Genomic DNA, 13,809 nt, shown 5'->3' on the forward strand with positions numbered 1-13,809 from the left:
TATTTATTCCATCGATATGGAGGATTTAGATGTGACAGACCACAATGAAAGAATAAAAAAGCAGCTAATCTGAAATAATTTGTCCTTCAAAGCCAGACCATGCACTGAATGAAACATGTGCAGGAAGCACCTGATTTACAACCAAAAAAATTGTGTCCAGCTTTGGCAGAGGGATGTTATCATTCTGTGAGGCAGGTGTGTATATCTAGCTATATATTACAGTCACTCTTTTAGTTTCTTCTGTCTTAGTAAGTGAATAGTGGGTGATCTCCTTTGTAGTCCATGCAGGCCTAGCATAAAATGTCCACTGTTACCATTACCATGTCTCCGTGTTTTGCTATTTTGAGGTATTTTTTAGGACAGGCAGATTTGCTGAAGGTCTGTAGCTAGTACTTAATAACTGGTCGAAAGGAACCATCCATTTGAAAGTCTATGTAGTTTCCAAATTACAAACTTAAATAAAGCTGCTTAAAAAATTGTTATGACATACCTGGAAAGCAGATTACAGGGTTTTTTCTAAGATATTTTAAAGTTTTTTAAAAATTTCGTCTAGATTTTTTTTAACTGCATCATAAATCAAAGTACATAAGCTGCAGATACTAAGGAAAAATGAATACTTGCAGGACGGACATACTAGTTTCTTAAATTTTTTAATTATTTTAACGAAATGTGCACCTAAAATCTGCAGATCATCACAGTTTCAATTCTAACACGAAATAATGTTATAAAAGTATCATTAAAATTCCTGGGTTTTGGCTAATATAGTTAGGCTCGTGGACTCTCCACTGCATGAAGCTTTGCTCTGGAAATACCTTTGTAAAAAATATGCTCAGATGTGTTTAGATGCCTATTCTGCAGACAAACATTATGCAGAAGGCCACACTATATTCCATAACGATTTTTGTGGTCACTAAGGCAGTAGTTGATAAGGTTGTTCTAGCTGTAATCTTGTTTCCCTGATGCTGATTTCATGCCTCCTCAACTACCAGCATAAACACTAGAAGAAACCAACTCTCGGTGGCTGAGCTCAGGACACTACTTGTCATTGCTGTGACCCCTGCTGAGGGTGATGACCCTGCTTTGAGGACTAGTGCCTTCAAACCTGGAAACCAGCCCTTCAAGAACAACACTTAATATGGGATTAAACATGTGACTAAATGCTAGGCCTCCCCCTGCTTCTTGAAGCCACTTGCAGTATTGCGAAGAATCCCTGAAATGCCTAAGTGGGTGTCAGGATATTCTTCCGGCAGGTTACCTCTGTTGGTTCTCCCTCCGCCTGACCATGGCAGGGACCAACAGCTCCGTGCTGACCTACACAGGCTGTTCGGGCGGTCACCAGTCAGTGCAAGACCCCACATACAGCTGGTATGGAAAGGGAGTTCCAAAATGATTTCAGGCCTTCCTAAAGCTATACAGCAGGCCAGAAATGAAAACTCTGGGAAGCAGAGAACTATAAACCTCTTTATCACTCCTCCCATCCCAGCTGCACTATGAAAAACTACAGGAGAGGTAAAAAATTAGAATCTGAGATTACATCATTTGATTGCAGAGCATGACAACAAATGGTTAAATCATTCTTTTCACTTAAAAGCTCCTTTTGCTTTAATATTATTGTTAATGACTTTCCCATGCAGGATTGCAATGTCTGATTGTTTATCTCATCTATATTAGTCTCTCTTGTTTTATTCATAAGTGCATAGAAATGAAAAAATGGATGTGTAATAATGGTTATGCATAATTCTGTGTTGTGTGGAGCTCTCTATTGACAAGCTTGCAAATAATCTGCTTCTATTGTCTTCTGAAATTTTTGTTGTTACTGGATCCAAACTATGACTGCTTTGTTAAAAACAAGCACTCTGTGTGCTGCCACACCTGCCACTATTCCGGCTGAAAAAAAAAAATCATCTTTCTAACAAAACCAGAATACTATTTTCTGAATTTGCTTTTATTCTGCTACATGTGCATGCTGTCACATGTTGTTTGCTGAAATCAAAGCAATAGCATAGGAAAAGCCTTCTGTTGAATCTGTCCTGGCCAGATTCCGGTTTCTGCCACCTGAGGCTCATGCCACAAGGAATATCTTCTCTGTGAGTGGTCCCTTTGAAATCAAACTTCTCCCCCACAGAGCAAGCTTTTTTTCGTATGGAGTAAGTGCAGCAGAGTTTTGTCATTTTAGGATGTCCCGAGTTGGTTTTCCTGAAATTACTTCTGCAGAACATGCTGTTGTTATAACCGATGCTGACAGCTTCCCCTTGTCTCTTTGAGTCTTTCCATGCCCCTCTCAAGCTTCCCACAGCGGCAGAGATGTTTGTTAGACTGTTGCTGGACTGCAGAACGGGACTCTGGCTTATGGGACTTGTTCCACTTGCTTAAACAGGACTCTACCTGTGTGAGAACTGGTTTGAGGAATTCATTGCCTGACAGACCAATCTACAAACGCAGAGTGCATGCGTGTGTGTGCGCACGCGTGCGCACGTTGAAGGGAGAGGGGGGGTTCCCAGTGTGGTCACAAATCACACTTTTGCCCTTTCTCTGACTCATATCAGTCTATCTTATGCTTTCAAAAGCAGGACTTCTCCATTTTGGAAGAATAGGCGGCTGACTTCTTCACCCCCACACTTTTTCAGCATAAAACACTAGTTGCTACCAACACTGCGGTTACTTTCAATGTCGTAACGCTGGGTTGGAAGAAAGGCTCACAATCAGAGCTGAAGAGCTCTTACCCCTGCCTCACTGCAGAGTGTCTTTACAAGTGGGCTGGATCCGTAAGACATTTCTGAGCCCAGGTCTGAGCCTGAGCTCAAGTCCAAACATGTCTTGTGGCAAGCACAACCTGAATGGCAGCCTGCCCGCAAGGACGGCTTTAGGGAAAAAAAAATCAGGCCCAAGATACCCCTTGACAGGCACCGAAGGGTACTCACCTTGCAGCAAGGGGGGCTAACTCCTTCTGTCTCCATCTTAATACAAGTCGCACGGCCAAAGTCTTTCTGAGAAGGGCTCCAGTATCGCTGCCGTAGCTTGAGGGGTGCCTGCTTGAAAACTTTACAGAACAAGGCGGGAACTCACAACCAGGCCATGGGGTCCTGTGGGTATCAGCGTGGCCATGCAGGGCTGGCTATGGACTGAGTTACATCTGCCTCCTGGAAGAGCAACTTAATGTCTCTACAGCTGTAACTACATATTCAGAGCAAAGACTAAAGAGAGCAAAAACATTAATAAATGTTTTATGCATCCCACAGTAAGCTTTCCTCTGCAGAAACAAAAACCAAAGAAGCAATCTCTTGCTGTACGCTTTCAAATGCTTACTAAATGACAAAAATAATGTGGCATTTTAATAACATCAACACAGAGTTTAAAAATAAACTCCATACATAGAATCAATTGTTGTTGTATTTTATGTATCGCAAACAGTAGTCTTCAGCTAACAGGTGAGAGAAAGCTTATGCCAATCTAAGGCACACACACAACTTTTTGGAAACAAATTATTTCTCAGCTGTTACTTCTTTATTAGGTCAATGCCAAAGAGTGCAAAACCATAGCTAGAACTGACTGGAATAGGAAGAGAACAGACCTAACGCTTTTCTACACTGAAAGGCTTTAACAAGATACTGCACAAACGCCTAGAACACCTTCACACTTCCTTGCATTTCCTTATCGTCAGGATTAATTTCCCAAACAGGAAAAAAAAGTAATCCATGCTGTACACATAGTGTATTTATTTTAATAAACATACATATATTAATTCAGACTCTAGGACCAGAACAAATTTTTTAAAAATCAAATAATCCTAATTCTTCTCCTTTGAACTCTTCAATCTTCCCACTTACCATAAAGAACACTCAGTAGCTTCCTTCAGAAAAAGCTGGGAAAAGAGCATGTTGCAATAGTTGCAGGGTGTGTATGTGTGTGTGTGTGGCACAGATAAAAGTAGTTGTATTTCTATTACTTATTTCCATTATGACAGAACTCACAAAGTGCTAGGCTCTCTCCAAACCAATGGCGAGAAACAGTTCCTGCCAAAACAACATGAAAGAAATGTTGTAAAGGTTGCATTGTATTGCTTAAAAGTTAGGAAATATCAGAAGCTGAGCTGCCAGTACAACCTTAATTCAACTCTTCTGTGCATATTCATTATGATCCAGTCTTTAATTACATGATCACATACTCTTTTTCTTTATTTTCTCTCCCTAGGGCCCCTACTTCATTTAAAATATCAGATGGGCTGAATAATTGTGCCGAATTAAGTGTTTACGTTTATCTTTTCCAGCACCCTGCCGTTGAGGTATCAGTGAGTAACTTGCACTATTGACCAGGCAAACTGCCTCCTCTGTGTCTGCAGCTGCAGAGGCAGGAGTAGACAGCTGGGACCTGGCCAGAGAAAGTAAGAACCACTTCAAATATCCCAAAATGTACAGGTGCTGAAGAAGTTCAGAGCAACACAGTAGATCAGTGAAGCATGCTGGCATACTGGCAGGAAGCTAAGATACAAACCAGCAACAGGGTAAGGTACGGGCAGTTTCTCTGATGTTTTCTACTGAAGTCCTATCAAGGAAAGTTGACTTTCGCTGATCTCGTGAGCTGTATGCCAAAGTCTTCATCACCACTAAGAACCTGCTTACTTTAAAGATGAGGATCTTTGGGAGCATTTCACAGGCAGGAACTGGCAGCAGCTCCTTTGCTATCCCACCACAGCAAGAGATGGAGGCAGACTTGCCTAAACTGGGATAACGAGACAGTTCTTTGCATCAGCAGCTCCTGTTACTTTGTTCCCTCCCACAGCGAGGGATGAGGTCCTGTTGGCAGGCATCTTGCAGAGCCTTGGCCTTGAAGTAACACTTGAACTGCTTGCTGGCTGCATAGTAAGAACACCGAAGCAGACCATTCCTCAACAGTAAACTGGACCTCTATGCACAGCCATTTACCCTTTCCATAGGCAAGACCCCCTTTATACACGCGCTAACTCTTTGGAAGCAATAGGAACTATCAAAACTATCTTGATTGCTAAAGCGCTCTGAACTTATTGACTTTGCAGGAGATTTGAGGGAAACCCTTTGACGCTCCAGCAAGCTTTTTTTAAAAAAAAAAAAAATTAAAATTCTTCCCCTCCCTGAAAGAGCATCATGAAGCGCATGCTGCCACATTTAAGTTCTGAAAAGTACAATTAATGGGGAATGATTCAAATCTGAACTGAACAGCTCTGCTGTCCATAACAGTTACTGCTGTAGCAACCTGAGGAGAGCTTTTTAAACCTCATGCTTTGGGGTGCTACTGCATAAGACCACTTACCTACTTGGGAGTTCCTAAAACTCCTTCTAAGCATTCGATTCTGGCTAGAACTAAGTAGGAGAGATGAAAAACTGGCCCAGATAAAGCTTAGGTCCAAGCAAAAGTGGAAAACATTCTACTCTCTTGTTGTTGTTGTTGTTGAAGTATTTCCAGTAGTTATTTTGGTGTAATTGTGATGCTCTGAGAATAATGCCAATTTTGCACAAGAGAAGTGACATTTTCCAGTAGGATGATAGACCCTGTTGTGAAGGGGGAGAGAAGCATCTGCTGCTTCAAGGTTTGAAGGAAAATAGCAAATTCTAGCCTATGAACAGTGCAGAAATGGCAGCTCTGGATATACCTCACATACGCTGCAGAAACACTGGGAAGAAAGGACGGCTGGCACCCACGGAGCAGCAAGAGGAGGGGCCAGGTTGGCAGCTCCTCCCTCCCTTCTTCCAGGACACAGGGACAGCTCAGGATCACCAATGTCAAATTCAGAGGTTAGTGGGGGGAAAATAGATGAGACTGGGCTCTAAAACCCACACCAACATTTCTAGTATGTAGTAAAGCTGAGTTTAAGCTCTTTGAATTATCTTTTGAAGATGTTTTGCAGAGGTCCCTTGTATATAGAGAGTAAAAGAGAGAGCCCCTTGAGGCTGAGAGTCTTAAGATGGAATAGATCCTGAGTGCAGAGAAAAAGACCAAAAGCACTATTCAGGTAAGCCTCTAACATCAGGCAAGCAAAAACTGTGTACTTTCATCTTTCATGTAAATTATTTCACACGTGTATTTTTATATATTTCATTACTGAATTATTGTTACTGAAAAAGAAATCTTAGGTTTTAATTGTGTGTTATTATTGTGCCTTTAATAGCCTGAATTCTGATCTTTGACAGGAAGAACTGTACATGTAAATACCAGGCTGTATTCATTTGCAGCTTCGCACAGGGGCAGGGCATATACCCTAGGGGAAGAATAAGTTTTCTATCAAAGAAACTACACTTTATGGATTTAACCAAAAAAAAAAACCCACCAAAAAAGGACTTCTGCTGCTTCTTTCATCTCCCCTTTGGTTCTCCAAAGAGGCAGACACATGGCATTGGGAAACTTGAGGCCTGACACTCTTCTCGGCCATCGCTAGCTGAGTAACATACATCAGTCCTCCTGTCCACCCGGGATCTTCCCCCTTCGACAGAGAAGCTGGGCCAATTGTGCAGCCCCAAGGGAGAACAAGCCGTTGGGCAGCGCGCAGGAGGCACGTGGAAGGCTAAAAGTTGTACTGGGGTGTCCTCAAAGAGCCTGGGCTGCGGTCTGGCCACTGGCCTGCGAGAAGTCACGTCCCCACCGATCAGCGCGCCCTCCGCTTTGCCTGCGGCCCCCGCCCAGCGGCTGCCCAGGGCCGAGCTGCCGCCCTGCGCGGAGGGGCCCTACCCGCAGGCCCCGACGTCAACGCCGTCCTCAGGCCACGGCAAACGAACGCGAGGACGAATCCAGCCTCAGGACGGCCGAATGCCGGAGCGCTCCCACCGGGGCACCCCTGCGGCTCCCGAGGGAGGCAAACGGGGAGAAGCCACGTCACCTCCGGTGCCCATGGGGCTACGTAAACAGCGCCCCCCGCGCCCCCCTGCTGCGGCTGGCCTTACACCGGGGGGGGGGGGGGGGGCACGGGGGAACGCTCCCCCGCGCACAGCCACACCGCGGGGCCCAGCGCACCGAGAGCGCGGAGGAGGAACTGCCCCCGTCTGCGCGCTCTCGCTTCCTCGCCCCCGTCGCTGACGTGGCTCTGCTCTCCCCAGATACAGCGCACGGCCGCCACCAAACGCGGCAGCCTGACCCGCTTACGCCCCCCGCGCAGGCAGGCGCGCAGGCAGGCAGGCAGGCAGACCGGCAGGCCTTCCCGCGGGTCAGCTCCGCGCCGCGCACGCCAGCCCTGCCGTACACGGGGCCCGTAGGGGCGCCCTCCCCCCTCCCTTCTACGCCTCCGGTGCCTACACACCGCCCCCGCCCCCACGGCGCAAGCGCGCGCCCCCCGCTCGCGCAGGCAAAAGACACCTGCACCCGCGCAGCTCCGCGCGCCCCGGCCCTATTTGTTTACAACCGATTACGTCACCCCCCCGTTCGCCGGCCCCGCCCCGCTGCCTGCCGTCACAATGGTGCGATCGGTCGATTGGCGGCGGCGCGCCCCCGGCGCCCTGACGCCGCTTCCGCCCGCCGAGGGCTATAAGAGGCGGCGGTCGGCGGGCAGCTCCCTTCGCCCCTCGCAGCAGGAGATGCGGGGTGCGCTGCCGCGGCCGCCGCTGCTGCCGCCGGCCCCCCCCTGCCGCAGGAAGAGGAGGCGGAGGCTGCCGCCCCCGGGATGTGATCTGGGCTCCGCCGCCCGCTCTTCTCCGAGTTAGAGCCGCGCCGCCCGTGTCCCCCCGCGCCCGTCCCGTCCCGCTCCGCGCCGCTCATCCCGCGCCCCGGCCCGTCCCGCCCCAGCGCCGGCCGCCCCGGAGAGCTGGCTGCCGCCCGCCGCCGCCTCCATGCATCCCGCCCTGTACACCCGGGCCAGCATGATACGCGAGATCGCCGCGGCCGTGGGCTTCATCTCCAAGTTCTTGCGGACCAAGGGGCTGATGAACGAGCGGCAGCTGCAGACCTTCAGCCAGAGCCTGCAGGAGCTGCTGGCAGGTGAGGGCGGCGCGGGCGCGGCGGGAGCCGCTCCCCCCGCTCCGGCTGGGGAGCCGCGCTGCCCCCTCCCCACCCCCGCCGCCGCGGGGCCGCCAGCCCGGAGCGATGCGGACGGCCGGAGACGGGGGAAGGGGAAGAGCGGCTCCTCCGAGGGGCTGAAGCCGGTGCGGGGGGCGAGTGAGGCTCCGCCGCCGTGGCTCGCCCATTCCGGGCACTCGCCGAGCCGAGGCGGCCCCCGGCGGGTGGGGGCGGCGGGAGCGGGCTGTAAACAAAGGGGGCTCGGGCGTCGCGCAGGGAGCCCCCCCCTTTGGCTCTGTAGACAAAGCGTTGGGAGCAGCCTGGACTCGGGCTCCGCTCCAAGGGCTCGAACCGCCCGGTTTCCAGAAGGAAAAATGCTCCGAAGTGGGGTTTGGGTTTGTTTTTTTTTAATTTGGTCAAGTAAAATTCAGCGGTGGACGATGAGTCTCAGTTCCCTTTTTTTCTGGAAACATCTCTTAGCCACCCGACAACACCGGTTAGGATCAAATACCGAGGGTTTCTTCGCTGCCCTGTGGGTGTTGCAATCCCGAGCCTGAGTCCCAGTGTGCTTGATAGTAGCTACAAGTAGCCTCTGACCGACAGGGTTTTGGGTGGGATAAAACTCAAAGGTAAGTGAAGTCATTGGTATCTTGCCATGGAAAACAGGCTGGGAAGAGCAGTGGTGAAATACGGCTTGAGTCAGTCGGTAAATGCTGCCCAGCTCCTTCCCTAGTTATTTTTGGGTGTTCTTAGAATGTGAGGCACTAAGCATGGGTGTGATCTCAAGAGGGTGCTGGAAAGGTGCTTTTTTTTCCTTCTTCGTTTGTGGAGTTTTGAAGCCCTTGAGTTTTTTCTGCTATGTGTGTAATCCCTTCTGTATTTTTATGTTGGTTTCGATAAATGCCAGCAAGTTGCATTTAACTCCTTTCAGATGGCAGACATTGTTCTCTGTATATGGTAGCTTGAAACAGTAACTTTGTCCATGAGTACTTCCCAAGCGGCACTGCACTTTGGTAAATCATCAGCAAAAATAAAGGCTATAATGATTTTTCAGGTCACTTGATGCTAAAATAGTAAGCTTTTCAGCATCTTGATATGTGAAACTTGCAAGAGAACAATGATCACTGTACGTATTTTTGAATACAGAATTAAGGAGGATAATCTCTTTTTTTTTTTATTTTATAGAACATTATAAACACCACTGGTTCCCAGAAAAGCCATGCAAGGGATCAGGTTACCGATGTATCCGGATCAACCATAAAATGGATCCTCTCATTGGACAGGCAGCACAGCGGATTGGATTGAGCAGTCAGGAACTGTTCCAGCTTCTTCCGAGCGAACTCACTCTATGGGTTGACCCGTATGAAGTGTCCTATCGTATTGGAGAGGATGGCTCAATCTGTGTGCTGTATGAAGCTGCACCAGCAGGAGGTAGCCAAAATAACACCAACATGCAAATGGTAGACAGCAGAATAAGCTGTAAGGAGGAACTTCTCTTGGGCAGAACTAGCCCTTCCAAAAGCTACAATATGATGACTGTATCAGGTTAAGATATAGTCTGTGGATGGATCACCTTAAAATGGATGGATAAATTTGGTTTTTACTTTGGGTGGGCACCTCTGGGGATGGATTATGGAATTTAAACCATGTCACAGCTGTGAAGATCTGGCACACGTTAGAGTGGTATACTTTAAAGTGACAGTGCCATAGTTTGGACAGTACCTTTCAGTGATTTAATAGCCTGTGAGTCAAAATGTTTGCAACTTGCTAGGAAGTGAAGAAGATCTAGGAAGGGTCAGTTTCTCCAAGACATCTTACTTAATTTCTACACCAATTTTCAACCCGAATCTGTATTTATAAAGTGATTCTCTGCAGTAGGCCTTGCAGAGTAAATTTGCACTATTACACTTATTAATTGTTAGCATTTTTGGCAGCTCAGTAACAAGACTTATTGTTATGAACACCATAGTACTGGAAATTTTATTTTTCAGACTTTTACCTAGCACTTACAAATATGTATAAATGTACATAAGATAAACTAGTAAGTATGACCTGGGGAAATGGTCAGATCCTTACATTGGCCTCAAAAGTAGCAAGTGATCAGAATCTGCCATGGCAACAGGCTTTAAAAAGACCATATAAAGACACTGTCTGAACTGTGGTGTTAGCACCAGCCAGCTATCTGTACATTTGCTAGCTTGTAGTTTTCTAAGACTGAGTAAACTTCTTATTTTTAGAAAGTGGAGGTCTGGTTTGTAATTTCCTTGTTCTTAATTGGGTAAAAGTCTTTTCCACAAACCACCATCTATTTTGTGAACTTTGTTAGTCATCTTTTATTTGGTAAATTATGAACTGGTGTAAATTTGTACAGTTCATGTATATTGATTGTGGCAAAGTTGTACAGATTTCTATATTTTGGATGAGAAATTTTTCTTCTCTCTATAATAAATTGTTTCCTATCTTGGCATTTTAATTAATCTCTTGTCGTGATTACATAGGATCAGTTAAACTATTTTTGTCTCACAGTAGAGATGAAATAGGTACTATAAAGGCTTAAGAACATCAATGGCACCCTGATGCTAGGGAGCATTTGGTACAGACGTGGATTAATGAAGATCTCATATATAAATGCTTGGGCAGTTTAGGGAAACACAATGATGTACATGTCACTTTAAACCTTTTAAAATCAGTCAATGTGGAAATAACTCCAGGGCAAATAATTCAAGGATATGAGGAAAAGGTACAGAAATAACATCCATCAAAGATGACTTGAATAAATCCAGAGGATTAAAGTTTACTTGGCTTCCTGATGAAGGATATAGCAAACCTAAATGTCCATTTTGACCTACTTGCTTACAAGTTCTCAGTTCTTCCCTGATGGATTCCCTGCTCACTAAGAGTTTCTGGGACAAGTGTCCCTTAGGCTTAAGAGCAGGTTAACCACTCTACAGAAAGGTTGCTCGCCTTTTGCTTTCTTCAGATGCAAGACTTTCACTTTAGAAATCATTAAGATGGGATTCAACAAAAGGTATGTAGATCTTTTTTCCCAAACTTAAAAGGTTGGTTGAGGCAAAGTGAGAACCCCATATATGTGTATTCAAAGTTAATGAATGATGTGGAGATGTGATTCACTTAAGCACCACACTAATGTCATTTGTATACAGCACAGTGGTTACACCTGAGAGAAATTCCTTACCCCTTTATTTACACTTGTTAAAGTGCTGGAGTAAAGCTCAAGAACTTTCTGTTCCTTATCTCCAGTGTACTTTGTTCTGTGTAATAAAAGGCCTACCCAACTTGGTCACTTCAGTTACGAGAACTGCTGTTGTTCTGAAGGAAAAGAAAATGATCGTTACTTGCCCACTGAACTTGCTAGCTGTGGATAGAACTGAGCTTCAGACTTGCCATACATTGTGGCAGCTTCCGCTCAACTGTGAGCGTTTACAGTGTGGTGATAGTAATGAGTTGTTATCTTCAGTTCATATCTTGGCCTTCTGATCTGTAATATGACTGATTATAGATAAGCAGAACATATGACTGAACTGTCTTGCTTTTTTTATCAGTTTCTTTCCTGCTGTTTTTTTTGAAAGTTCAGCTTTACAAATACTATTTTTACCATGCTATATGTATGTCAACATTCAGCACTTTAAAATATTGCTAGGACTTCTCCAGTACTATGGCTTCTGGCATAGACTGGTGGAAGCACGAGTGCTCCTGAAGCAATGGACTTTAAAGAGCTTGCTCAGTATCTGGATCTGGCAATAACAGATCTATTACCAAAGCTTCAGAATGAGCTTGCTTTGAAGTACAGGTGTTACTCGTGTAGAGTCAAAGTTTAGGTTCACATCTTGATGATACCTTAAAAATTCTACTACTTTTAAGATGGTGCATTCAAGTTGTTAGGTCTGTAAGCAAGAGGTTTATTCAAGCAGTAGGGGTATTTGAAGGCATTTCTGTTGTTACCTGTCCACAGACAACATAAATATATCCAAAAAGAAAGAAAGACATTGAGGTTGGCTTCCTGTAAAGCGGTATTAAACTTTCATGAAGCTCACTGCTGACTGAGCTGTGCTTGGCGTATCATGATGCTGCCTATAGTCTTTTTCTGCTGCACAGTAAGAGCAGCTTCAGAAAGGGTAGCAGTATAGCTGGTCTTTGCCATGAGCCATGCATGTTATGAAGGCATCAGCTGTCGGTACTTTCTTTTTGGTAAGTTAAGCATAGCTTTACGAGGCAGCAAGTATTCCATCTGTGAGGCTGACATGTGACACTGAACCAAGAAAGAGCCTGCTCCCTTGGATGGTTAACATTTTAGTCCTTTTACGGTAGGGTGCTTTCATTCATGGCATAATTTTTAACTGCAGCTGTAACTAGTAATTGGTACAACCTGTGTCCTCAGAGTTGTTGGGATTTCTTCCAGCTGGAATTTAAATATACCCCAATGTGCACACAATGTGCCCTTGTCTGATTTTTGAAAGTACTTAGCATACTGTGGCAGCAGGGCATAGGAAGGGCTCCTGAGAGGAATGGAGTACGTCTCTAAGAGGAGGCTGTTCCCAATCCTGTGTTTTGGTGCGCGTAGAACAAACAGTGCACTAAGCTAAATGCTTCCCCCTTTTGAATTTCATTTAAGGTGCCATTATAAAACCAGCAAGGCTTTTATTTTAATGCAAATATTAGAGACGAGAGAGAGCACATTTGAGACCTGCTTGACCAGTGCATGTTAGTTAAATTGGTTGGACTTTCCTTGTGAAGCACTGAATAATCCTGTTGTTCTGTTGGTGTTCTGAGGGCATGCTCAGCTGTACACAGCTTTAATGTTACAGCTCTTCTTAGACTGACGGACCAGTCTGCTAAGACTTGACCATTTGTTGAATGTCTTTATAAAGTATACAGTTGCCTTCTCCTTTACGCCAGGTGAGCAAATGTTTCTTTTTCTCACAGCATGCCCTGCCATTGTGCCATGTGTGGTATCAGATCTTATGCACTCGAGTTTACTTTTGTATTTAATGTTTGGTAACGATGCTACTCCTATAGAGAGTTGTATTATATGTATCCTGTGAGAATCTCTGTTCTTCTGTTCTCTTTCCAGTCGTGTGGTTTTTACCTGCTTATTCTGGAGATGTACATCTGACTTAAGCAGTTGTTTGCACCATGATATTTTTCTTCCTGTACATCTTATAGTCATTCTTAGGCCTGAATAGAGATGTGAGGACTTTCATTCAATTACGAATAATGCTGATTTTAGTTTTCTGCTTTTCTGCTGGCTCTGCAAAGATTTTCTGGTAGATCTGTATGACAGGCCTCATCGTGCCATGGGATTTTCTCATTATTGGTTTGTTCTAGCAGTCTACATGAGAATTTGGAAATAACTTACGTGAGGCACTCTTCTGATTTGAAAATGCCATCAACCAGCTTCCACTTTTCTTGTATCTCGTATTGAATCAGTTCATAGGATAAAAAACTCTCTCCTATTCGTCACTAAAAAGACTTCTTGGACCAGAAGATCAAATTGTGCTCTCCTGTCATAGCTAGTGACGGCAATTCTGAAGGCTAAATAATGTTAAGCTCGTATGCTCTCAGCTGCCTTCAATTTAAATGGGTAGAAGAGTAGCTTGAGAGACGATTTAGAAGCAGGGGAAACTGTACTGCAGCAGCAGAACCTGACAAAACAGTTTACTGATGTGCAAACCATGAGGAATCCAGTTAATGCTCCTGAAGTGGTTGGTTTGTGCTGATGCTTGTAAACATTTCTGTCACCAAATTAAGCAGATGTCACCGAGCATGAACACTAAATCTGTATAAGGTGTCCTTCTAATTAACCTTGCTTACTTATGCTGGGAGACTATGATC

At 45.4% G+C, this 13,809-nt stretch overlaps 1 protein-coding gene across 1 annotated transcript; it reads left to right on the forward strand.

Moving 5' to 3' along the window:
• Positions 1-7,776: 7,776 nt before the first annotated feature.
• On the forward strand, positions 7,777-10,429 carry BTG1 (BTG anti-proliferation factor 1). Its single transcript, XM_086471071.1, has 2 exons — positions 7,777-7,938; positions 9,142-10,429. The coding sequence occupies exons 1-2, from the start codon at positions 7,791-7,793 to the stop codon at positions 9,504-9,506; spliced, it is 513 nt and encodes a 170-aa protein (XP_086327197.1). The 5' UTR covers positions 7,777-7,790; the 3' UTR covers positions 9,507-10,429.
• The last annotated feature ends 3,380 nt before the right edge of the window (positions 10,430-13,809 follow it).

The sequence above is a fragment of the Leptosomus discolor genome, chromosome 1, assembly GCF_034619465.1.
Source record: "Leptosomus discolor isolate bLepDis1 chromosome 1, bLepDis1.hap2, whole genome shotgun sequence".
Taxonomy (NCBI): Eukaryota; Metazoa; Chordata; class Aves; order Leptosomiformes; family Leptosomidae; genus Leptosomus; species Leptosomus discolor.

Bases quoted from the DNA above. Each gene is read 5' to 3' on its own strand.
- BTG1 (XM_086471071.1), top strand. From the start codon at position 7,791: ATGCATCCCGCCCTGTACACCCGGGCCAGCATGATACGCGAGATCGCC. The intron at 7,939-9,141 runs GTGAGGGCGGCG...TTTATTTTATAG, and splicing joins CCTGCAGGAGCTGCTGGCAG to AACATTATAAACACCACTGG.